A 26,578-nucleotide genomic window follows, 5' to 3' on the forward strand; every position below is an offset into this window, starting at 1 on the left:
TATTACAGAAATTACATCAATGGACAAAACTATTGTCAAACGTATGTTTCCGATCTTTGGGAAAAATGTTTTAATTTTTCTTGCAATAAAAAATCATGCTTGGGTTACTTTTTAACAGAAAAGTTGCATTAACTTTTGAAACATAATGTTCACAGAAATGGGGGTTGCACTGATTTGTAGTTCTTGTCCTGTGACACTGACCGCTACATGACAAGATCGTTTTATTTGGCTAAATGAAGGCGTAAACAGTGAAATAATAAGAAACAAATTGTAAACAAAACATGACCTCTATAATCTACATTGCACCGTACAGAAATAAAACTAAAATTTGGGCTTAAGCTGCTCCATAAGTATGACAAATCTACTAAACATGTTTTGATCATAGATCAAACATTAAGTCCCTTAGAAGATTTGTCATTCTTGTTGAAAAGCTGAAGCCAATTTTATTGCTATTCTATGCCAACTGTAGAGGTTGTGTTTTTTTTTTACAATATGTTTCTTAATATTGTTATTTCAGTTATTTAAAACCTAATTTAACCAAATAAAACTATCTAATCATAAAAATTACTGGTCTCCTAGTTATATAACCAAACAGTAAAGCACAAATCATAAAATTACCCTAATATAATAGAAACAAGATTTCGTTTACACTAGCGATCAGTGTCGACGTACATGAAATAGACACGAAAAACAAGCTTCAAAATCAACAATGGGAAGAGAAGTCTACTTATGTTGCATAGTCTACGGTTTTATCTATGAAAAAGTATTTTTACACCGGTATTACACAATATTACAAAATAAATATTACCTACACAATAGTTATCATGCATAGCATAAATAAGCAACACGAGCAATATCAAACTTATGATAATATATTTCAGCTTACATAATTAAAGTAAAACAGGAGATACAACAAATTATTCTATTATTCAACAAAAACCATTTAATATATACATCTATTACATATTATGTCGTCAAAACTTGAAATACTTTTGGTTTTGCTACGTTGGCTGCACTTAACGCGACTTCTTATTGCCGAGTAGCGGCTGCTAGTCGATACGATAATTTGAGGACCATTGCACGATAATTTTTTTGTCTACTCAGGATCGATCAGCTGTCCCATCCGCTATGACGTAATTCCCGCGCGTTATAAGCTATGCCACGTTTTTAAAATTATAAGCTATAGAACAAACGAGATTTTATAAGCTGCAGCACATTTGAGCTATGCCATTATAAGTTATGACACATTTTAAGAAAACCGTTATAAGCAATGCCTCATTTCTACGATTATAAGCTATGGAACAATTTAAATTTTCCATTATAAGCTATGCCACATTTTCAAGATTATAAGCTATGCAACAAATTTGCAATTATAAGCTATGACATTATAAGCTATGACATCGTACCAACTATTTTGCATTATTTTCATCCATACTGTAATAAAATTTCAATCTAGACCAGTTTGTCATTCTTATTTCAGTCTTTCTGGACCAGTCAACTACGTCCAATCAGTTCGGTTCATTACGGTACTATAGAATCGAGAATGGAATGGAATAGAAGAGAATGCTGATTCGATATTCGATCATTGGATCATTCCGATCGCCTGATCGGCTGAGTGATCGTGATTCGTGAGTTTGTGAAATGAAAACACCGCTCGGGCTCGATTGGCAAAAATGTACCACTCTTTGACTCTTTTGTTCTTTTCTGTAGGCATAGGCCATGGTTTCAAGTTTGATGTTAGTGTTAGTGCTTACTGCTTAGTAGTTTAGTTTGATTAGGCATTAGGCCTACTGTTACTCTTGGTGAAAGTCTAGAACGCGAGAACGGATTTAGTTTTGGACTAAGAATGCAATTATAAAAATGCCAACTAGGCTGGGTTCCGTAGGCTTACTTTACGACAAGATATTACTAGCATAGAATAATTCATCTCGGCATTAGGGTTTTTTCAAAGAAAAGTCAGACCTACGCCCAAATAGAAACATGGGGAAGGTAAGTCGTTAATGTAAGACCCATTTTATATTGATTAACTTACACTTGGCTTTGTTTTTGTCAGAGTTTGCATAGTGGCATCAAAGGGGTAGACTTCCGTATCTGTAAAGGTTGCTTTGGGTCAAGCGGGGTTTCAACTAACATGTAGCGCTTGTGCAAGTTTTACTTGCATCCTACTTGCCTAGCCTAACAACTTGCAAATGTAAACACTAATATGCACGAAAGTTAAACTTGCAAGGCTGACTTGCATGCATTTTTTACTTGCGCAAGTTCAACTTTTCACAACTTTCGCGTAAGTTCCACTTGCACGCCGGCTCCACTTGCCTACTTACGTGTAAACACGTGACTTGCAGACCACTCCTACTTGTAAGCAAGTGAAGAGAGTTTTTAGTCGTGTGCTGGTGTGTCTGTACATTTGAGTTTAAGGTTAATTTGCGTATTTGTCATAGTTGTAGTGGTTATTGAGTTGCCATGGCTGATAACCTTCTTGATAACTTACCCATTTTCTTTCCTAACATTACATTTGTTTTCTTCTCTTTATTTTAAAAAGTAATTCGTTTGCTTCTTCAAAAAGCTCATGTAACACAATTATTGCATCGCTCTCACTACAGCCCGAACGTCCTCTATAAAATCCTACATTCCGCATCACATGTAGAACTGCCCTGACTGGAATTGAGGCAAGTTCCACTTGCAAAGGTAGGTTGTAGTGTAAACCTTAATTTGCATGCAAGTACAGCTTGCATGACCATGCAAGTAAAACTTGCGCAAGTGCTACATGCTAGTGTAAACCCCGCTTTAGTACCTAGTAGTATGAAGGTATTCGGTGTTGCCACATTTATTATATTTTGTTACATTTATTTCCTACTGTTATTGCTTGTTATATCGTTACCTATATCTTATATCTTGTTATGTCTTTTGTTAGGATCTTTTTGTTGTCATATTGTTCATCTATTTATTGAATATTACTTCAAGTTGGCTGAAATTGTTTCTAAAAATGTCTCTTTTTAACTTAAGACTTAATAATTTTTTGTCATGTAAATGTATTGGTTTGACCGTTGGTATGAATAAATAAATAAATTCCTAGGGGCTGCAATTTGTCCTACACTCAGTCGGAATGAAAATATCGATTATTCAATTGTTTTATTCGATATATCGTTCGATATTTTCATTCAAATGAGTGTGTTCAAATTGTAAGGTAAAGTGCAGCCTTACTAGGTGGTTAATGTAACATGGTGGGGTGGGGATGAAGTTCGGAGGGGGTCGCCCCTCCGAACGCACAAAATAGCTAATATCTCAAGAACCAAAAGTCATAATAATATGTTAGACGGTCAAACTGTGCCGAAAAATACGTTTTAAAAAAGGATCACCTAACTTAGTAGTTTGACGGAAAACAACAAGAAGTCCCCTAAGAGAAAATTACATTTTTTGAATTCACGATAAGGTAAACATACCAAATACCGAACACGCCGGGTTTCGTCTCAAATAATAAGCATAGCCTATGCTTTATCTGATCAAAACAAACTTAAGATTATTTGCATTCGTTGGCTTTTTTAATCTGTCTGCAGACAATAATGGGTTTGTAGATGGTCATTGGCCACTAGATCCAGTGAGCCGTGATTGGTCATGCTGTATACAGTTTTTGCAAATTTCTGATATCTCTTGTCTGTTTCCTTAAGAAAGCGGTTAAGTATCTTAGGCTTTAAAAACTATACCTGTCAATTTGTGATAAAGTACCGGTACAGTTGTTAATATGAATCTTTAAATATTTTTCTGTCATTTTAATTTTAAGATTAACTTTCAAGCCGTCCGGAATTAGGATGGCGAAATGTACACTAAGCTTTAGTTCCGGACGCATGTTCAGAATTAGGCAGCGGGACTTCCTAATTTCGGATTGTTACGATTTTCGTGATATATTTGCTGATTTTAACTTGTTATTAACTGTAAATCGCTACCTTTAAAAACCATATTAGGTATAAATAATTCATATATTGCCCAAAATTTATAAAAGTGGAGTAGGTAAAGCATATTATTAGCAGAAAATTTGGTCTTCTTAGCATAGTTGGGAAAGTTAGTCAAAATTTCTAACTAGGCCCTAGTTAGAAGTTAGAAGTTAGTCACATAAAAAGTAACTGATAGAAGTTACTAGTTAGGCCTATTTAGTTTAAAAAGTAACTGATATAAGTTATTAGTTAGTTGAAAAACTAACTGATAGAAAATAAAGTTAGTTTTCGACATTCGTAGAAGTTAGCTGATGGTTGGACAGTTGTTTTAAAGGATTTCATATGTAATGAAATAATGACACATTTTGGTTACTAAGTGTGTTTAAATTAAAATTAATTAAACATCGTCACTTTTACATTAATTACTATAACAAAATTTACTTTAAATTCCTATTAAACTTTAAAAGAAGTTGTTTTCAAAATTGGTGTCGCTGATTCTTCCTCGTCTGTTAGTGATGACTAGGCTTGCCGCACTGAACAGGCATTCGCAGTGCGCTGATGATGGAACCGCTGTGTTGAATTTTATGAAGAGGTTCTTGCAGAATTCTGACATTCAACAATGTCATGGAGATAACATGCAAACTCGGATTCCACCTTGGCCCTCTCTGGTTTAAATACATTTTACGTGGTGTCAATTAAAAATATTTCGTTTAGGCCTACCCGAAAATTTATATAGTTGAAAGATCCTAAAAAGTACCGGTTTTTTAAGAAACTGCACTAATACTACACGTAAAATGTATTTAAACCAGCTTATATTTAATTTTTGTTTCAACAAAATTGGATAATTCATCTCGGAGATATTTAGGCTCAAACTCGAGTGCACATATTTCCCCAACAATGGTGATAAAAAAACTTGTCATCACTCTGTTTTCAATAGTTCAAAAACAAATAGGCCTAGTGATCATTTCACCTTTCCTGACATACATTACTTTCGATACACAAACATAAGTTACAACTGAAGTTCCCGGTTAGGTCAAAACACAGTTTGTTGATGTTCAATTAGCTGAATGTTACACCAAAATTAATTGTACAGCCGTTTTGTGTTTAACTTAGAAACAATTAATGGATTACGAAATATCAGATAATTTTTTTATGTCTGATGAAGTAGGCTAGTTTTCCCAGTGTGATAGAAGTATAGTTTACTACTAGTTTTAAAAGTGACCTATTTGTGGTGAGATAGTGTTAAAAAGAGCACGGGAAACACATTGAGAAATACACTATAACTGTACTAAAAAATTAAAATTATATTAATTAAAAATATATATATTCCACTTCAAGTTAAAAATGAGACCATCATACTTTTTCTCCATTACCTTAACATGCGATCTCAAATTCGAAGCACTTGTGACTGATGCTTTAATTATTTTTGTTTTGGGTAAACACAATAAACATTTTAACGCGAGTCCATTCTTTTCATTTTTTTCAACTTGTTGGTCACTTAAGTTTGGCCACTTGATATCACACTCGCCCGCCATTGCAAACAAATGTTATTAATCTACTGTACTTAATTAAAACTGTTAACCTTAATAACTTATGTATTAAAAATATTTAACTATCACTAAAATATAATAACGTCAAGACAACTAAGAAACACTTGGGCGAAAATAAATGAATTAACACCTGTCACGGTCTGATAATGAACATGGACTGAAGTGAAGACAATGTTTTGACACTTTACATTACAATTACATATCAATCCCCAAGTAACTTTAATATGACCAAGCCAACAATCAAACACTCCCAACACACCATGCGCCTTGTACGATCGTCTACACTAGACTTCAACTCCACTGTTCACCACCACACTGTCCAGACTCAGACAGATACCAGGCCGGGACTGATAAGCAGGGTATTTGTCAAATCCTCAAAAAGTTTCTTTTAAAACACTGCACACATATTTAACATCAAATTGGTTTAACTAAGTTACATTTTACCAAACTGTAAAATGAATGAAACAAAAATTAAAAACTTGAATTAAAATAACTAACTTTTAACCACAGTTTGCATAAAAATTGTTACAGTAGCCTATTAGCTTATACAGACAAAATTGTAGTCCTACCTGAGCCAGTCCCTACAATAATATAAGCCTTTACCTACTATTTCACTTATTTTGTCTTATTTTGCAGGAAGACAAGTATATTACCCTGTCGGAAATAGACCACAAGCTGCAGTTCGTCAGTGTTATTGCAGTTATTGAAGAAATTATTCCAGTGATTTACCGTGGCAAGTTGGTAAGTTGTTTTAAAGAGATATTCATAATTTTATTTATTTATTTTTTTACTATGCTTGGGGTGTTCTGCTTACATATTTTCTACATTATATCGATGTAATACCAAAAAACTGTTTTAAATAGAATTTTTTCATGATTTCCAGTTATTTATAAGCTTCCTTGTAGAACTGAGGTCAGCTAGCATTCTAATAGCTCATTTTCTGGAGCCGCAGAATCCTTTAAGAAGGTTCTTTTAAGCGGTTCCACCTTAAACCACCGATCCAAATCTTATGTGGGACTCTACTAAATCATGGTATGCAGTCTTAGTTGCTTTCTGTCCTCCTATCCATTTAAACCTACACGTTTCATTAATTCCAGATACTAGCGTGTTGCTCAGGCTGTTCACATGTTCTGTCCAAGAGAGTTTGGCATGGATGGTTATGCCTAGTAATTTACCTGTTCATTGGAAATGATATTGGTATTTCAGTCATCTGCAGCTATTTTCTGCTGACATTCAGTTTTGTAGTTAATTTCTGGATTTAAGTCATTTTGTAGACGAGTCAAGTTGTTGCTTTATAGGTTAGTTCAGTAATCTCTGAAGTAGAGTCATTGAGTTTGCTCTATCACTCTAAACAAAAAATGTTGTATTTTCAACTCAACATCACACCCGTGATTCGCCTGATGCCATGGGGCGTAGCTATCACACTTAGACCATCCCGCCAATAGGCTTGTGTCCTGCGAAATACCAGCTCGGATATTTTGAATTTTTTCTTAATAAAAGTACTTTTCCTATGAACCGGTGGCACGGAGGATTGGTTTCAGGTTACAACGAAACAATCAAGGACCTCTTTTTAAAGTTTAAATCATCAAATAGTACAGTCTTGAAAATACTTATATGAATCCAAAAATACTCTGAGATACTGGGTGTGTTATTTAAGTTTGAAGACTGATTATTTCCTGTGTAAAAGAGTGCTACCAAACCGGCCATGTGGCACTGGATGAGTGGAGGGGGTCACAGGTCACAGCGACCAAATCCTCTCCGGTTGTCAACGAGATGCTGGAGTGAAAGCATCACACGCAAAGTTAAAGTGAGTTTTGTGATGACGTTGACACATTGTGAGAACAAAAATTCAGTGTTTTCAAGTGAGCAGCATTTTTCACCAAACTCCTTGTCGAGGAATAACGATTCAGTTGCTTCAACAGGCATACAAAAAAGGTTTTCTTGTGGCAGAAGCAGTTTAAAGGGGGGGGGGGGGGGGTTCGTGAAGATGATAATCGTGCTGGAAGGCCTGCAACGTCCCAAAAACTCAAATCTGGCAAAAGTGCAGAAGTTTTAAACACCGACCAATTCTTGAACATTAGACTCATCTTGGATATAATGAATTTGAGCTTTGTAATATTACATGTCATTCATTCATCATTAATATTAATTCCTCTATTATTTTGTGTGTTTTCTCCCATAATGTTTGTTAATGCCCCTAATAATATGTTATCAGTTATTTAATATGCTTCTTCTTGTTAATGTATTATTTTCTCCAATTTTTTTCAATGTTATATAATATTCCATCAGCCCACAGAAATATCATCCTATTTTATGTTACAATATAATATTTATGCCAATTCTCACCATATCCATCCTATACTTATCAAAAACCAACAATAATCAAATTTACTTAGAATAATATATAATTGTAAGAAAATTGCAATATAATAATAACATCTTAAATATAGTATTACTTTTCAAAATTATCCAAAGAAAATCAAAATTGCTGTGGCAAGTGTCATTTATGTGAATTAACCAGCTGTACATTATTTCAACAATGGACATGGACTTACAGAGCTTCAACCATTGCCTCGCCCCAGATCCTGCCAACTCTTCACAGTGTTAACATCACTTTATAGGACATTGTGCTTGACTTAAATTAAATTCATCCCAAAGTGTAATCTAAATTTTAAATTGTTTTTAAATCAAAAGTATTAGGGACAAGTGCCTTGAAAAGTACCAAATTTTAACCAACCCTTATTTTATTTATTACATATGGTACAAAGGTGATGACAGAGACTCAAAATTTGGTAACCTTCATCCATCTTGTTTAAATAACTAAGGACAAATCTTCATTGGACATTTTGAATCAACATAGCCCAATAGGCCCAATTATAACTGAAATTCATGAAGATCTGTTTATTTCAAATTGAACCTTTATTCCAAATTTAATCTTCAAATCTTATTTTATTCTATTAAATTCAGTGAAATCATTTTGGCATCTTTCTTTGGACATTGGCATATTACAATATAGCATCATAAACCTAGCCTATTTCAGAACAATAATAAAATTATCTGCATTTTAAAGTTAAAGCCTAATATATCATTCGAACCGGCACGATCACCCCTCCCTGAAATCAAGAGCTCATATATTTAAATATCAATCACTTCAGAAGAAACCAACCCAATATAACTATTATAGCCTAGCCTAGACTCTTTTTATCCACTTTGGAAGCCCCACCATTTTGTAAATTTACCATTGTTAGACCCTATGGAATTCAACCAACATCTTATATTTGTAATTCGCTAATAAATTTCATATTGTAACTTACCAAACCTATTTATTCTTAAAGTAATTCATATATTATAAGATTAAGATAAAGACTTACGTCATTAGACACAAATAAAACACAAGTTAAGAATGATCTTTATTAAGAAATGACTTTAAGTTCAATGTGGACTAAATTAATAGCCAAAGGAATTTTGTAGGCCTACGTTAATAAATAAATCTATAGAAAGCTTTATGGTGCGTAGCAACTTGAGTACATGTTTCAAATGGTCTGAAGATTTGATAATGAAGAAGTCAATGTCAAACTTGTAAAGAAAGTACTCATGGACGGTTAGAAGCAGTGGCACTTGGCTGTTGCACACTGCTCAGTCGCCCAGATTTTGGCCCAAAACAACGTGGAAACCCTACAGCACGGACCTCCAACGACTTCTTTTTGTTCTCTCGTTTGAAGAAGGAATTGAAAGAGTAGGCACAATTGCAGCAGTTCAAACGGCTTTGACGAAGAATCTGAACAGCATTCCAATAGATGAGTTCCAGGAAGCCCTCCCACTGTGGAAAACTCGCTAGCAGTGGTGTGTGGACTCAAAAGGAAACTAGTTTGAAGATTTTTAGTTCACTATGCATAAATGTTTAGCTCATTTCTATTCCTGATACTCGTCTTGAAACTGAATTAACACACTCTATACGCTGGTATCTTGAACTCTTGTTTTCAAACCCCTAATTTAGGCAATAATTAATTATTCATGTTTTTTTCCTTATTTCAGATTAGAATCGAACTATGCTTATCAGACCAAACTGTAACTCAACCCGGATTCAACGTCAAATTGAAAATGGAAAAAGAAACTCTCAGCCAGTTCTTGAACATTGCTAAAACAGGATACATTATTCAACTGAAAGATGTTAAAGTAAGTACTGTAACTGACTTAAAAACCGTAAAGTATAAGTGTTACATTCTTTCTCTATGTAATTTATAGGTAGAACATATCTGCAGCAAATATTGAACTCTACAAACAATTACGCGTCATCAAAAAATGAACATTCCTCTGAGTTCCCTGGATTGTGACAACCACATCACAATCTCATTGCGCTATGCCAGTTGGTACAACTGCAGCAGCCTCCAGGGCTGCATGCGCTGCCACTCTGACCATCAAAGTTGTATAATCATTGACTCTCATGTCTCGTATTTATTAATTGAATTTTACAAGTGGACCGACAATAAAATAACCACAAAGAGGCTTTTTGACTTTTTTATTCATCTATTTAACTTAAAAAGACAATTAAGATGCCAGATGGCATAGTAATCTGTCGACCAACTGGTGGTCCCTCTTAAATAATATATGTAATTCTTCTTACAAATGTTTTATTGTCTTCTAGGTAACAAAAAATGAAGGCTGCGTATATGGAGAATCTAAAGATGAAGAAGAAATAACCTTATTCGATGACAGTCATCAAAGCCATAAGTGGTATCCTGGAGAAAAATCAATTACCGTTAATGGTAACTATTTTAAAACTTATCTTTATATAATTATTTAGGATGGTAAAACTGTTTGTTTTTAAAATTGTAGGATATGTAAATTTAATATTTTTGTTTTTTTATGCTCAAAATATCAAACAAACTCTGATAAAGATTGTTGCTTGAAATATAGTTGGATTGGTGACTAATGAGTCCTTAAAGGTGTATTTTATTTTGTTGACTATTTGTTAGAAATTATCCTATTAGTCAGAATGTTTCCCATATAAGCTGAAAATTTGTGATTTGCTGAGTAAGCTTGAGGACTTAATGTAAGTGATATTTTTTTAAGGCAGTAGTATTAGAAATTGGCGTAAATGGAGGAGGGGGGGGGGTTATTTTGGGAATTTAGATTTTTAAAATTTTTCTTGAAGGTTGATCTTAACCTTGCATTTTCACGTCCACTTAGGCGTGGGTCGTATCCAACAAAGAATGGGTGAGCCAGTACAGTACTAGGGTGAACTATACTGATAAAGTAGTGGCAGGGTGTTAGGATCCGAATCCACAACATCGCTGCTTTAGGCCCGAAGTCCGTGGTGCTACCGACTCACCATTTGTAGGCTTTGAAATCACCAAAAGTTTCAATAATATCCTGAGAATAAAAATGGCTACGCCCATCTTTGAGTAGGCCTAAATTAGATTAGCAATTTGTCTAATCTTGATAGCAAAATTCAACCCAAACAAGTAATTAAGTTTCTTACCTTAGAGTTATAACACTTTCTTGGTGTTTTGCTAAAAAATGTATTATTCTGCACTAAATTTCACAATCTGAAGAACTCTTAAGTTTCAAATGTTAAAAATACTGATGTACCGTAACGTTATTTTGTCTACTTGCACGTTAAAAAGATTGTAGTAGAACAGTAATAATATGTTGACTGTTGAAGTTTGAATATCTCAGCGTTTTGAAATCCATTCTCATCTTTAATTTGTGACCCAATCATTAGTTTTATTTCTTTGAACAACTGAGTTTTAATACATCTAGTGACATATGCTGTTAACTTTTTGAAACTAAATAAATAACATAATAACATTTTTCAGATTCGGCCAAGAAGAGATTTTTTGATATTTTAAAATGGAAAAGAACAAATTTTAAACAAAAAACAACTGAAGTGGAAAAATCAAATACAAGAAGAAGTGGTCCTGTTTATGATGAAAAAGGTCAGTTGCCTTCAAAGGCTTTGGAACAAGCTGGCAATCCTGCTACTTCCAGAAACAAAGATACAAGTATATCAAAAGGTAATAAAACATCAATTGACAAAATATCCCCCCAAAACAGAGCCCTTCGACATTCACCCACCAGAAAAGTAGAAAAAGGCATAAGCAATCCTAAAAATGAACCCATGAAACTTAGAGAAAGCAAATCATCGACATCATCTGAAGATGTAACTACCTCAATAACTACAAAACTGACTAAGTCTCGAAGTTATTCCAATTTGAATGGATTGAAAAACTCTGAAAAAATTAAGAAATCATTAAGTTTGTCTAAGCTAAATAAATCCAAAAATAATGAACCCATGAAACTTAGAGAAAGCAAATCAACGACATCTTCTGAAGATGTAGCTACCTCAACAACTACAAAACTTACACGAACTCGAAGTAATTCCAATTTGAATAAATTGCAAAACCCTAAAAAACTGAACAAATCATTAAGTTTGTCCAAGCTGGATAAATCTAAACATGATAAACCCAGCAAGTTTTTTAGTGAAAGTAAATCACCATCATCATCCAAAAAAGAGCCTGTGTCTAGATTGACACGAGCACTTGGTATATTAGAAGACAACGTGTCAAGCTCCGAGTCCAGTGGTAAAGAACAGAGTTATAACGAGAAAAAACAAAGTAAAAAAGAAGAAAGTGTAAATTCTTTGAGTCAAAAGAGATCACAGGTTACACAAGAAGACTCATTTACTAACACTCCCAGAAAATCAACGAGGGACAAGAAACGAGAAGATATTGATCAGAATAAAGCTTCTCTCAGTCCAAGGTGTGTGAATGAAAAATCTTATACCGGTGAAACATGTAATACAACAGAAGAAGGAAAAAAGAAAGCTGGAAAAAGGCCTATATCTGAAGAAATTACAACACTAAAAAAGAGAAGCCAGCAAAATATTGTTTTAGATAAATCTAGTTCAATGGAAACAGACAATTCTCCTAGCAGTAAATCAGATTATTGCTCTCCCAAAACTGCTTCTCTGAATGAAAAAACCCAAAGTGTGAAGAGAGGAGAAAAACGGAAATATCCGGAAAATAATGAAATTGAGATGACAAATCTGTCAAGAGAAAATATTAATAGTACAATTTTAGCTACAACTAAGAAAATACCAAATACTGGCATTAGTCCCACTGCAAGGAAAATCATCGCACTTGAGAGTGAAGATGTGTCTGATATTAGTCAAGAACAATCACCCAAATCCAAGCCCTCGCTTTTAAGAAGTAGATTTCTTAATTCTAGTGATTCGACATTGTCAGAAGGTTTCAGTGACACAGAAAGTAGAAATTCCAGAGGGTCATTACGATTGAAAAATCGTGAATGTCAAAAGGCTGATGTACACACAAATTCTGCACCAGAAAAGAAAATTAAATTAAATTCAAACATTGTTCCTATTGAAAACAAAGCTTCTAGTCCTGATTTAAATCTACCAAAAGTAAATCTTCACAAAGCATCAAAAGAAAAGAAAACTGACCCTAAAAGTAAAGATTTGAGCAAAAATAAAGACACTATTGTTAAATATGAAGGATGTACAAACAAGCGTAATAAATCAGATCTGAAAACTAAACTGGGATCAGTTGATGAAAGTAGTAAGAAAATTAAACTCACCAATGATCTGGAGGGCACTACATCATTTGGGAAAAATATATTGACTGCTGAATGTGATGTAACAGTTGTAACCAGTAATAAAGTTAAAAGAGATTCTAAATCAAATGAATATGTTAAAAGTAAAAATACCAGAAATGCAAAAAATAGTTGGAGCAATTCAAACAAACAAAACAATGATGGAAAATTTGGAATATATGAATCGTATCTAAAGCAATTAACAAAACAACAAGATTTCCGAGCGATTGCAGATATTTCTGATATCTCACTATGTGAACTGGAAGAGGCTGATGTACCTAACAAAATAGATCTCGAGTGTAAGATTGTTTCAGAGTTTGTTTTGGTTGAAGAAGGAATTCAGGTAGTTAGAGTTCAAGATGGTACGGTATGCAAATGTGGTTCTCTAAGAATACCTCAAGGCCAATCTTGGGATAGTGTAACAAGAGAAATTTTGGATTGTCCTGTAGTAGTAGAGAAATCACCATACATTGACATCATAATATTTAACTACTTCCGTTTGGATATTCCTTTAAAAGTAGGTCAATTCTTTCGAATCAACAACGTAATGGGATTGAATTTCAAATTGAAGAATGATCCCAGAATAGGGAAACGGCCCCTTGAGCTTTTCTTTTGCGTGGAAGGACAACATGCAAATGTCAAGAGACTTAGCAAGCAACATGTGAAGGAATTGATGCAGAGTATTGCAGACTCGGAAGAAAGCCTTTCATCTGCTACAATTGAAAAAATTACAACCGATGAATCCCCATTGACAAATTCCTCTGAAGTTCAACAAAAAAATAGCCCAAAAATAGATGAAGAAAGTAATTTACAATCGAATAAAAAATCCCCACTGCCTGTAATCAAAGAAAGTAACCCACCAAATAAAAAGTCTCCACTGAAAATAAAACCAGCTTTTGAAGAAAGTAAAACAGAACCTAAAAACCTAACACTACGTGAACCTGGTACTATTGCAGATTTTAAAATTGCATCTCCTACAAGAAATTCGCCTGCTGAAATTAACATCAACAAAGCAACCCCTCCTAAAAATTCAGGAACCGAGCAAGATAAGACAAATGAATCTGAAATTAATAGAGTAAACATAAACACGTTGAGCTCAATTGATGAAACAATGATTGGGGAGACCCCACCTTTATTGAGGGAAATTAAAGAAATCATGGCTGAAGAATCAGCCCTTGGTATTCCGTTTACAGAAACTGAAGATGTCCACCTTAAAAATTCAGGATCTGAAGTGACATTTACACAGTTTTGTGAAGGAGCAAAATTGAAAAGTGACAACTTCAGAACAAGTACTCAAACTACAGAAATAATGAGTCCTCCCAAGACAAGAAAAGCAGTAGATTCAGTAGAAAACCATCCAGCAAGAGATAAAGTTGTTGTGTCAGAAGATTCGAGTAAAATGGAACCACTTGTTTACAGTCCATCAAGTTCTTCTGTTAGTTCTGCTGTAGGCAGCTCCCCAGAGAAAGGAAAACCTACACAAGAAGCTATAGACTCAAAATTAACTCCTTCAGTTCAGAAAGAAAATGGAGTTAAAACCTCTGATGAACCCATATGTTTAAATATAGAGGACTCGAGTGGCGACTCATCTGTAAAGATTTTAAGTTCTAATAATAGCATAGGAATTGATTTAGATGGTGATAAAAATGCAAGCCAGCAGAAAAGTATAGAAAAGACAACTGCAGTAAATTCATCAAAACCACCAGGTATTGAAGAATCATCAAAAGATGTACAGGGAAATGAATCTTTGTCTCAGAAAGTGGAAGATAATGTTGAAGAAGTTGTGGGTGTTGCGGATGATATAACAAATGAAAGAATTGAGGTTATTAGTGACACCAGCTCAATCGCTTCCCTTCTAGATGCATGTAATGACGCAACAATAAAATCAAATGAGAAGAACAATAATATAGCAAGTTTGAATGACGAAACCACTTTTTTTAGCTCTAAACAGTTTATTGAGACAATAGGAGCCAAGTACTACCACCAATCCCCTTATGAAGCATCCAGATTTACAGAGGTAAATACTTGTCACTTATAAGTTACCATACATATTTTTTTACTCAAACTTAATTTTAATATTCACACCCTTTATAAGGCTTAAATGGATAATTTCTTTCTATTTAAACCAAAATGTATCCCAAAACTTTGAGGTGGGTGTGTTCTGGGGACTTGTATTAGGTAAATATATCAAATTACTTTCAAACACATTATTTAGTCCTAACCAAATTTTGTTTTCTTTTTCAATAAAATATTTAGCATTTGTTTTAGCAATCAAATGCTTCATAGGTGCTAAATATTTCAATCTTATATGTAGTTTTAATATCAATATTTACACCATTTACTAATACAATAGACTCCTGATTATCCACGGGTAGATGAACCAGCTAAACAGATTCTATGCTTAAATGTTAAATGTTAAATGTTAAATGGTTAAATGTTTGTTATACAGCAACGTCGAAGATGTTTAGTTTGAGGAGGCCTATCATCTCACGGGCAGACTATAGATTTGCAGTTTTTAACTTCTAACCACAGATGAGTTAGCGATTACTAGGCCTAAACAATATTTTTAAAATTATGAATAGATATGTGTGAATTAAAGCTATAAGGCTGCATGAACACTCCATTTAAAACCTGGTGTTATTTCCTGTGCAATATAGGTTAGGTTTGTGTTATCCATGATTTCGAATTTCAATCATCCACAATCAGTAAGCCACTCAGATCAAGGATAATCTGGAGTCTGATGTGTAATGCACAAAAGAGAATATAGCATTTTATCAAGTTTGTAATGAAATACGAGGCATGTTTTTTAAGTAAGTACCGTTTTTAAATTTCTCCGTTCCAGCACTGCGGTTGGCATTTTGAACATTTGCGCTTTATATGTGCATCTATTGGCTAGCCCTAGCCAGAAATCGACAAAGATCAGCCCTGTTTACATCCGGTTTCGAGCAATTCAAAATAGTGCCGCCAAATGAGACTGCCGCCGACTGTGAAGTGCGCGCTGTAACTAGATTTTTAAGTGCTAAAGGTGTGATAGCCATTGAAATTTATCGACAGATTAGTGAGGTGTATGGCGAGAGCATTATGAGTGACGGAATGGTACGCAATTGGGTAAGGGCATCTAAAGACGGCCCCACCAACGTCCATGATGAGCAACACACTGGGCGGCGTCAATGTCCCCAGTACCCAGTGCGTTGCTCATCATGAACGTTGGTGGCGCCGTCTTTAGATGCCCTTACCCACTTGCGTACCATTCCGTCACTCATAATGTTCTCGCCATACACGTCACTGATCTGTCGATAAATTTCAATGGCTATCACACCTTTAGCATTTAAAAATCTAATTACAGCGCGCACTTCACAGTCGGCGGCAGTCTCATTTGGCGGCACCATTTTGAATTGCTCGAAACCGGATGTAAACAGGGCCATTTTTTGTTGAATTTCCGGCTAGAGCTAGCCAATAGATTCACATATACAGCGCAAATGTTCGAAATGCCAATCGCAGTGCTGGAACGGAGAAATTTAAAAACGGTACTTACTTAAAAAACATGCCTCGTAACCAAAAACACTTTTTATTTTCAGGAGGATTTTAACCAGATTTATAATGATGAGACAAGGTCACGCCAACAATTGAGCTGTGAGTATTGTTGATTTTTTCATTTGTCATTGTTCAACATTAAGTTTGTTAACCATTTCCGTAAATTATTCAGTGAATAATGTGTATTTTCATCATGCTTTTCACTAATTTACTGCCTTGACTTTTGGTGCCTAAGGGGATACTTTGCTTTGCCAACACACACTCACCAGGCTTCCTCCTCTTCCCATCTTTCCAGACTCGTTAGAGCTTCTCTGATCTATTCCCACCATCTCAGCTTTGGTCACGGAACTATTAAACAATATTGTTTTGATTAAGGAGCCGTCCTCTCTCTCTTTATTTACACATCCAGCCTTTCCTATCCTCCTGCTTCTTGTCTCAGCCACAATGTCCACGTCCAAGTACAATTCTATCAATTCTCTTTTATGCTTTGCTCTGCATTCTTTATTTTTGAAGTGTGATCAATTATTTTTCCTCAATGTTTTCTTCTCAATACAAAATTATTTGAAAACAAGTTTTTAACTAACACACTACACCTGCAAGATAAGGTGTTTATTTAAGGTGTGACTACCCAAAGAACCCAAATAAACCCCAAAGAACCCCTTCCCTCCTCCTCCCTCTGCTCCTCTTTTTTTTTTTTTTTACATGAGTATATACTTTCAGATTACAAACATTCAACAACAAATAGATATCTAACAAGGAATAATAACAGCTGAAATAAACTTTATAACATATAATAAAACAGGAACTATATTTTTAACATTTGATAAAAGATATATATTTATAAAATTCTGTAAAGAATAACAGCAACTTAAATCAACAAAAGACACAACTTGTATTATATGATTTAACACTATTCAACACTATGATTTAACAATAACTGGATACGTATACATTCCTCACCCTCTTTCTCCCTATCTTCATAGATATTGTTTTTTTCTTTCACCTCTCTTTCTTTGGGTCTTTGGAAAGGACCCAAAGAATCTACTCATTTTGTCAGGCCTCTCCCATCAATTTCTTCCACAGACGAGTGAACTCATGAGTTGTGCACATCTGACTGTGTACTTTATACTTTTTATTGAAATATGACCATACAAAGTAGGTATTTTAAGCCGAGTATGAATGGAGATGAATGTATGAATGTAGGGTTTTGAACCCTCAAACTATGGTGCTGGCTTTTGGTTGATGACATGATGCCTTTTTTACAACACTGAACTTGCCACCTTGGCCAACAAAGTAGTTCTTGACTTGACTCCCAGGCTGCAATACATAACAGGTGTATCTGCCAGCTGATCTTATACTTTCATATAACGTTGAAAGTATAAGTTTGGTTATTGAGATTTAATCTTAAAACTTAGGCCTAAACTATACCCAGACTGAAGTTTCAAGTTACAAACAGCAAAATCAACAATATTAGAATTCTAAGGAGAAAGCAAATCATGATGGTTGTACCAGTTGTGGCAAATTTAATTTGATTAGGTTGTGTAAAGGTTATATTTTGGTATAACTAATTTTTTTGCAAATTGCTTGTCAATCTTGCCTAGGAATTAATGGCTTTTGATACTTTTTAAATATTTCAATATCTACTCACAATTTTTCGTAATTTATTCACGTAATTGAATATTATTTCTCGAGACACTTAAGTATGGTTCCTCATGGTTTATATTTTATTTAACAAACATAATTTTGTAGTTTAATATAAAATACATGTTTTGTTCCAGATGCAATAGACAGAAATGTACCATTAGTGTCGTATAACACTCTTACTAACCATATTTTAAGACTAAACCGTTTGAACGTGACAGTTATTTTTACCAAGATCAGCCCATCGATTTCAGGTACTGTACTTTGATGGTATTTATATATATATTATGTCATAGAACATTTTCTTTATAAGGTAAAAAAGTATTTTAAAATAACATAGACCTAGTAGATTGTTAACCTTGTTGTGGTCAAAACTTTCAAGTTTGGGTTTTGAGTGGAAATATCTGCTTTTGGTCTCCCTAAACCCAAAAAAGTGGTTTTCAAAGTGACATCTCTGTATGTGTGTGTGTTGTGATCCACTACTGTGCCCTTACTAGTGCGCACTTAGGCCTACACATTCAAAAAGTAGTTCCAAACTCTTTTAATCATTTTAAATCTATATTGGATATTTTAGGCCCGTCACAGTGTGAATGTGTACAGAGTTACAGAGTACAACTGATGTCCGATTTTGATGGAATTTGGTATGTGGGTACCTAGTAGTTTTTATTTACTACTACTACTACCTTTTTTAAACTACTACTACTACAAAAACTACTTTGTAGTGTTGAACTACCCTACAAGTGTGAAGATTAGAGGCAGGGGGTGCCAGGCTCTAGGTGGGGTGAAAGTCAGCTCACCAGCCAAGAAAGGAGTGGCAACGTCGCAATCCCCTACCTCTTCAAAGAGCAGTCCTATTCTGTAATCTATTCGACTATAGCAACTAAAGCTGCTGCAACAAGCTCCGTGTGACATGGGCTTAAACATTAGAAAAAAGTAAAGTTCTCATTGTATATCACAGCTCATTTTACACCAGACAACATTCTTTAATTCCTTTTAAATTACTCATAAGATTAACATGGGAAACTCCAGAGCCACTGGGGTGGAGCCCGAAAGGATTTTTGAGATATGAATATATCTACATGTTAATCGGGAATGTAAGCTATTACCATACCAAATTTCAGCCCAATCCGACCAATAGTTAATGCGTGATTAAACTTCTAACAAACAAACTTTCACATTTATAATATAAGTAAGATAAGATTAGTATTAAAATCATTACAACAATCTTAATTTGACTCTTTGAACATGACGATGTATTTGTGAGAACTAAAGCTGGGGTCATTGCAACTACATTAGGGGTTTAATGTAATCAGAATATCCCAAATAAAAAATATCACAAATAACAAAACATTTACTTATTTTATTAATCTAAAGTCTATTCCAAAGTCTAAAGTCTATTCAAAATGCTTCTTATATTTACCCCAAGACCTCCGTTGCCTTCATTAAGAACCTTTTATTTACAGATTCGTGGAAAGACAATTGTTTTAAGGCGAGGTGTCCTACTTGTGACAAGTTGTATGATGTTTACAATGCAGCCAACGGCAGAAACACTGATGACGCTTCTTTCTCGTCTGCAATCGTAGTTGGCAGTCACGTTGTCTGCCCAGATTCACAGTGTGAGTATAGATTTATTAATTATACTTTACATGTAAAAAAAAATCTTGTAGGTGTTCATTGAAAACATATACAGTAGACTCTCAGTAATCCGGCAGTTACAGGACCGTGATACTGTCGGATTAGTGAAAATGCCAGATTACTGGAATGTCATCAATAAAAGCACTTAAAATGCATTTAAAACACGTCTCCAAAGATCTTGCGATCGGGAATGACGACTATGATGTTTCCTTAATCGCGGTAGTCACTGATAAGGTCTAAATGTCTGCAGGAGATGTTCATGATTTTACCGCAATCGCGGCAAGAGCAATGTTTACGGAATGATCTCGAGTGCAGCAAAGGCCTTTTTCACTTGTTTTACACATTAACTTATATTTTTCCTACAGTCACTATAAAGCATATAAATAATTAGTCTTTCAAACACTATACAACACGTTTTTAGGTTCAGCTGGCAACACAATGGTGCCCTAGAGAACCCGGTCTGTATCACTCCGCTATGTTTCCTCAGCAAGAAATGTGCTCCGCGTTTTGAGAATATAGTTCCGTATGTTTATGTAATTTGAAGTGGTTTCCGCGCCTAAAAAAAAATGCTTTAAAGGTATTTTCTTGTTTATTAAGATCGTAGGAATGTTTTAAAAACGTTTAAAAGAAAAGTCCAGAAAGTTCAGAAATACCGAAACGATAAACACGAAATGACAGGTTAAATCGTAGTTATAATAGTCAATCAGCTGCTCATAGTATTATTATCTTTAAGTGTTGCCAATCTATTTCCAAGCGTACACGGATTACGTGCATAATAGAACCACGCTGTTTTGTGTTGTTTCGTTGGAATCCTGATGTGCGGCAAAGTATAAACCGTACGACAAAGTGTAAACCGTACGGCAAAGTATAAATATGCAGCAATTAGCAGCTTTCTGTACTATAAACAGTACAAGGAAGCCAACTTTGTCGGGTGACTGTAGGAAAATGTATTTTTTCTACACTTTGTTCACTATTTGTACAGTATATATTTTTTGTTATCTAGATATAGTCCAGCATCTATAGGGGGTTGAGTATGCACTGAAAGTGTAACTCTTTTTGACTTTTGATTGTTGTTGGGGGCATCTTGGAGATGACAAAAACCGATGTTGTCGCCCTCCCAGCTGGTGCACAACTTGGGGGGGAGGGGGGAAGGTGCTCTGAGACGCGTTCTAGAAAATCGCTTATATCTCGTGAACTAGACACGATAGAAACAAGCTCTAAACGGCATTGTATTACCAACTTCATCTGCTTTAAAAAAGTATCCAGGAAAAGTCCAGTATCTATGATATTAGTTGAGTTATTTAACAATTTATTTTAAAATTTGAATAAAAACCCCTAAAAAACGTTAAATTATCCATTAAAACCCCTTTAAAACAACAAAAAGTACAGTTTTTCATCGTGCATAATATGTTTTACACGCTAAAGTGACTTTATATGGTAATTATATCGAAATATTACAAGGTTATGCGAGGTTTTCGATGAAGCGGCACGGTGACGCGGATGACGCCGCTGCGCGGCAGAAATCAACGTCTAGTACAGACTTGTAAAAATTGGGTATGTACCGAAAGTGTAACGCATTTTGACTTTTGATTGTTGTTGGGGGCAGCTTGGAGATGACAAAAACCTATGTTGTCGCCATTCCGGCAGGTGCACAACTTGGTGGGAGGGGGGGGGAAGTAGCGTTGAAGCGCGTTCTAGAACATCGCTCATATCTCGTGAACTAGACACGATAGAAACCTGTTTAAAACGACATTGTATTACAAACCGCATCTGCTTTAAATATTTTACAATGAAAAATCCCATATCGATGATAATAATTGAGTTATTTAACATTTTATTTGAAATTACAAATTTAAAGTCAAAATACAGTTTATCTGCCCATATAATTCTCATAAAACAATGAATAGTACTGTGTTTGGAGTGCATTCTATGTTCAACACACGAATTACAAAAAATTAAGTTTACTGTACTTTCCTTAAAATAATATGTACGGAGTTCTCGAGTTTGCGAGAAAATAATTATAAGCTGTTTTTAACATTAGGCTATTTTAAATATAAAATTCAAACAAAAGTCCATATAACTAACACTAAGTCTACTATAAATAACTACCATATAAACTACACATAAGAAAACAACGGATACTATTTCGGTCATCTTGTTTGTAACGGTCTTAATATAATGATAAGGATTTCTGCAATTTTTAAAACATTTTCAGTAGGAGCAGCAGGATGACTTGTTTGAAAAGCAGCGACAAGTTGATCTAGAACAAGTCTTGCAGATTTGGCTGTAGCAAATTTGTAGGAGCCGGGGGCATGGTCATAAGAAGAGGGTGCAATTTTACTGAGCTGTCTTTGAAAAATCCGTACCGGAATCCGGAATAGATCTAAAGGCTCTATTTCTGCTGTCAAGGACTTTTCCCAAAAATATAGTTGGGCACTACACCGTAACAGGTGTAATTTGAAGCTGCCTGGTGTTCAAGGCATTTTACTAATGTCCTTGAAGGCAGGTGGATTAGTTGTGATTTCTATATAGCAGGTGACATTGCAGGTGCTTCCTTTTCTTCTTAATCCTAAAGCTCCTACTGCAAATGTTAAAAAAATTGTAGAAATCCTCATCATTAAGACCGTTTAAGTATATTATATGGTAGTTAAGTTTTAAAATGAAGTACAGCATTTCCAAGTCTATTTTAACATTATTTTAATAAAAACCGTATAAATTTCAAACTGAAGCATTTTCTTTTGTAGTTGTACCTAGACTTTTGTGTGAATTTTATATTTAAAATAGCCTAATGTTAAAAACAGCTTATAATTATTTTCTCGCAAAATCGAGAACTCCGTACATATTATTTTAAGGAAAGTACAGTAAACTTAATTTTTTGTAATTCGTGTGTTGAACATAGAATGCACTCCAAACACAGTACTATTCATTGTTTTATGAGAATTATATGGGCAGATAAACTGTATTTTGACTTTAAATTTGTAATTTAAAATAAAATGTTAAATAACTCAATTATTATCATCGATATGGGATTTTTCATTGTAAAATATTTAAAGCAGATGCGGTTTGTAATACAATGTCGTTTTAAACAGGTTTCTATCGTGTCTAGTTCACGAGATATGAGCGATGTTCTAGAACGCGCTTCAACGCTACTTCCCCCCCCCTCCCACCAAGTTGTGCACCTGCCGGAATGGCGACAACATAGGTTTTTGTCATCTCCAAGCTGCCCCCAACAACAATCAAAAGTCAAAATGCGTTACACTTTCGGTACATACCCAATTTTTACAAGTCTGTACTACACGTTGATTTCTGCCGCGCAGCGGCGTCATCCACGTCACCGTGTCGCTTCATCGGAAACCTTGCATAACCTTGTAATATTTCGATATAATTACCATATAAAGTCACTTTAGCGTGTTAAACATATTATGCACGATGAAAAACTGTACTGTTTGTTGTTTTAAAGGGGTTTTAATGGATAATTTGACTTTTTTTAGGGGTTTTTATTCAAATTTTAAAATAAATTGTTAAATAACTCAACTAATATCATAGATACTGGACTTTTCCTGGATACTTTTTTAAAGCAGATGAAGTTGGTAATACAATGCCGTTTAGAGCTTGTTTCTATCGTGTCTAGTTCACGAGATATAAGCGATTTTCTAGAACGCGTCTCAGAGCACCTTCCCCCCCTCCCCCCCAAGTTGTGCACCTGCTGGGAGGGCGACAACATCGGTTTTTGTCATCTCCAAGATGCCCCCAACAACAATCAAAAGTCAAAAAGAGTTACACTTTCAGTGCATACTCAACCCCCTATAGATGCTGGACTAATAGTAATGTTTGCTGTATTGTTGATAAGTAAAAACAATACAATTTACTGTATGTACAAAGTCAATGGGAGGTAAAATATTATTTATTTCTTTTAATAACAATTTTTAGACCAATCTAAATTAGATTTTTACTAAATAAGTAAAATAATAAACACCAGAGTACCCTGAAATTCATTTTCATTAGATTTTTACTATACGCTGTTCCTTCTTTTTTGTATTTTTTATCATTTATTTTAATAAAATAACTTTATGCTTTAAAATCAAAATTACTTGGTCCTTTTTAATTCAAATTTAATTTGGCTATTTACTCTTTGTTCTCAGGGTAGTTTATGGGTAGGTGGTGAGGCTGGCTACAAAGCCTAGGCTTATTGGAATAATAACACCATTGATTTGAAACAATAATAGATGTATTAGTATTAGTTATATTCTGACATTACAGGTCAAAATTATAATGACACACATTAACTTAGCTATATAAGGATGGGGAGACATAGAGAATATCCTGACTAAGCCTAACCCTAGCATATATTGGTTATAAGGATGGGGAAACATGGAGATTATTTGATACATAAATGATAATCAAACTGTCTCAATGTCCTATTATTAAGAGCCTTTAAAGTCTACCTTCAAAATGATTTACTTACTTTGACAATCTAAATTTAGATTCAACTCCACGTGTTAAGTTAATTGTGCAATAGGTTTGACTCACCCAGTTGTGTAATCAGCTTATTTTAGTTTGATTAAATGTATATAATCTTTCCACTCGCTAACTTTTAACATTATGTCATTTTATGACTTTTTGTTTTTCAAAGGTATTACATGTTTATTTTTTGTCATAACGCTATGTTTTTTCGCTGAATGACTTATCTGTTGTTGTTTTGAATACGTCGTCTACCTTCTCCACTCTCCTAACCTTATTTACCATTAATTTTGTTCATAATTCTTAAAGTGTGAGCAAATTAAAATTTATGTGTCTAGGCTTTAAATTATTGTTTTGACCCAATTTTCTTGTTGAATAGTTCACCCGCTGCAACTATTAGGGCCTATTCCTGTCTAAATTTTAAGTTAAGATTGAAGTTTGTTTAAGAGGGTTTGCGTTTTCATATCCAAACAGTAATTATGGGACAAAACAATGACTCGTATGATAGTCATTAGATTTGCGGCTTTACAAACTAAATTACTGTATTTGGTTTGGTTTTCAGGTTGTAATGCAAGCTTGGAAAGTCCAGAGTTTCACTTTTCAGTAGAGATGAGACTTCTAGACAACACCCCGTTGACTGCTCTCCTGGCTGGAGAGACGGCAGAGAAGGTTTTTGGTAAGACACGTTTTTTCTACACGCAGGATAAGCTAAAAGTTATACCTAATAAATCATTACACTCCATTTATCGAAACTGAAAACGAACTCACTGTGAGTCGAATGCTCACTCCACTCCAGTTTTCCAAACTGAAAATGAACGCTCTCGTGTGTATCATGTGTTTACTATGTACAGCTGTAATTAATCGTCTGTTTAAGTAAGCAAAATCTTTTCTTCATAAGAAATACATTGGGATTTTGATGGTCTGTGGGGCAAAGCCCGAGGACTTGTATTACAGGAATTGGTGAAAGGGGGCGTATACACAAAAAATACTTAATTTTGACACATTGTTTGTATAAATAATCCATCCATTATCAACAGAGGAGTAATGTGTCATTGAAATCGCCTTCACGTATTATATATAAGGATTATTATTTATCAACAACTTTCTTATTTATTATGTTTTTGTTAAGTCTGTGACATAAAAAAATCATTGAGGATTTAACACATTAATTAATTTAATTCATCATTGTACATTATTTTTGTTTGTTTCACAGGTTGTTCAGCACAGAATGCTGTAAAACATGAAAGTTGTTTGAATAAAGTTGAGGAAACGTTAGAAATAATATCTCGTAGAATATCAGATAAACGACCTACAAAGATTGTTGTCACCAGAAAATTTATCTGTGATCCTAAATCCGGACCCCTGTTTATAATGAATGTACAAATCTAAGAAGAAACGCCTATTTTCATTAGCTTAAGTAAAACAATCATTGTTATAATATTCCTTCCATGAAGGGATCATTAAAGATTTTGTATTTCTAAACCTTTTTAAAAATTCCTTTTTTATGGATTTTGTGATTTACTACATACCGACGTAAAGTATGTGAAGTTGTGTAAGTGTGTGATTTCAAGATAATCATTTATTGTCCTATATTTTAGGTTGTTTTTATAAATTAATCATTGTGATTATTATTATCATTATTTGCTGTTTATTATTTTCTACAGTGCCATTGTCTGTCATTGAGCTGATTTTTCTTGTTGTTTTTAACATTTAAATATTTTTAGACTTTACATAGTGTTGTAAATAGTTTTATATTAACAATGTATGACAGTTATTTTGTTAACATACATTGTACAGTAGGGGCACATTAGCTTAGAGTTGATGCACTAATCATTTTGTGTTTTAAACCATTATAATAATTTTTAAAATCAGAAAATGAGTTGTAATGTAATACAGGGATATTTATTTATTAATTATCAACTAATAGGATAGAATTGCATTTTACATTTACAATTTAGACCTAAAAATTTTATGAATCCAGTTACTTAAATTGTGTTGACAGACTATTTCATCAAAAGGGTTGTTAAATGGTAAAAAAATAGGTCTGTCATATTTTTTTGTTGTGTTTTGTTTTACGTTTATAGTCAATGGTTTTACTATTAGTTATTTATGTAAGAAATGTGTGTTTAAAGTTTTGTACATTCAATTTTTTTTACTTTTTCCTTCAGTATACATCTTAAGACTATTGTGATATAAAAATGTGTTGCAAAAAACAGA

The 26,578-nt window shown here is 34.1% G+C and overlaps 1 protein-coding gene across 1 annotated transcript; it reads left to right on the forward strand.

The window, feature by feature from the left end:
- Positions 1-1,664: 1,664 nt before the first annotated feature.
- Positions 1,665-26,578, forward strand: LOC128991870 (uncharacterized). The gene is made up of 10 exons (XM_054415113.1): positions 1,665-1,989; positions 6,116-6,220; positions 9,515-9,655; positions 10,125-10,245; positions 11,299-15,107; positions 16,669-16,723; positions 18,403-18,519; positions 19,729-19,881; positions 24,924-25,037; positions 25,575-26,578. The coding sequence occupies exons 1-10, from the start codon at positions 1,981-1,983 to the stop codon at positions 25,748-25,750; spliced, it is 4,800 nt and encodes a 1,599-aa protein (XP_054271088.1). The 5' UTR covers positions 1,665-1,980; the 3' UTR covers positions 25,751-26,578.

The sequence above is a fragment of the Macrosteles quadrilineatus genome, unplaced genomic scaffold (genome assembly GCF_028750875.1).
Source record: "Macrosteles quadrilineatus isolate MER2022 unplaced genomic scaffold, UCM_ALF_1.0 Scaffold_4__1_contigs__length_99947679, whole genome shotgun sequence".
Taxonomy (NCBI): Eukaryota; Metazoa; Arthropoda; class Insecta; order Hemiptera; family Cicadellidae; genus Macrosteles; species Macrosteles quadrilineatus.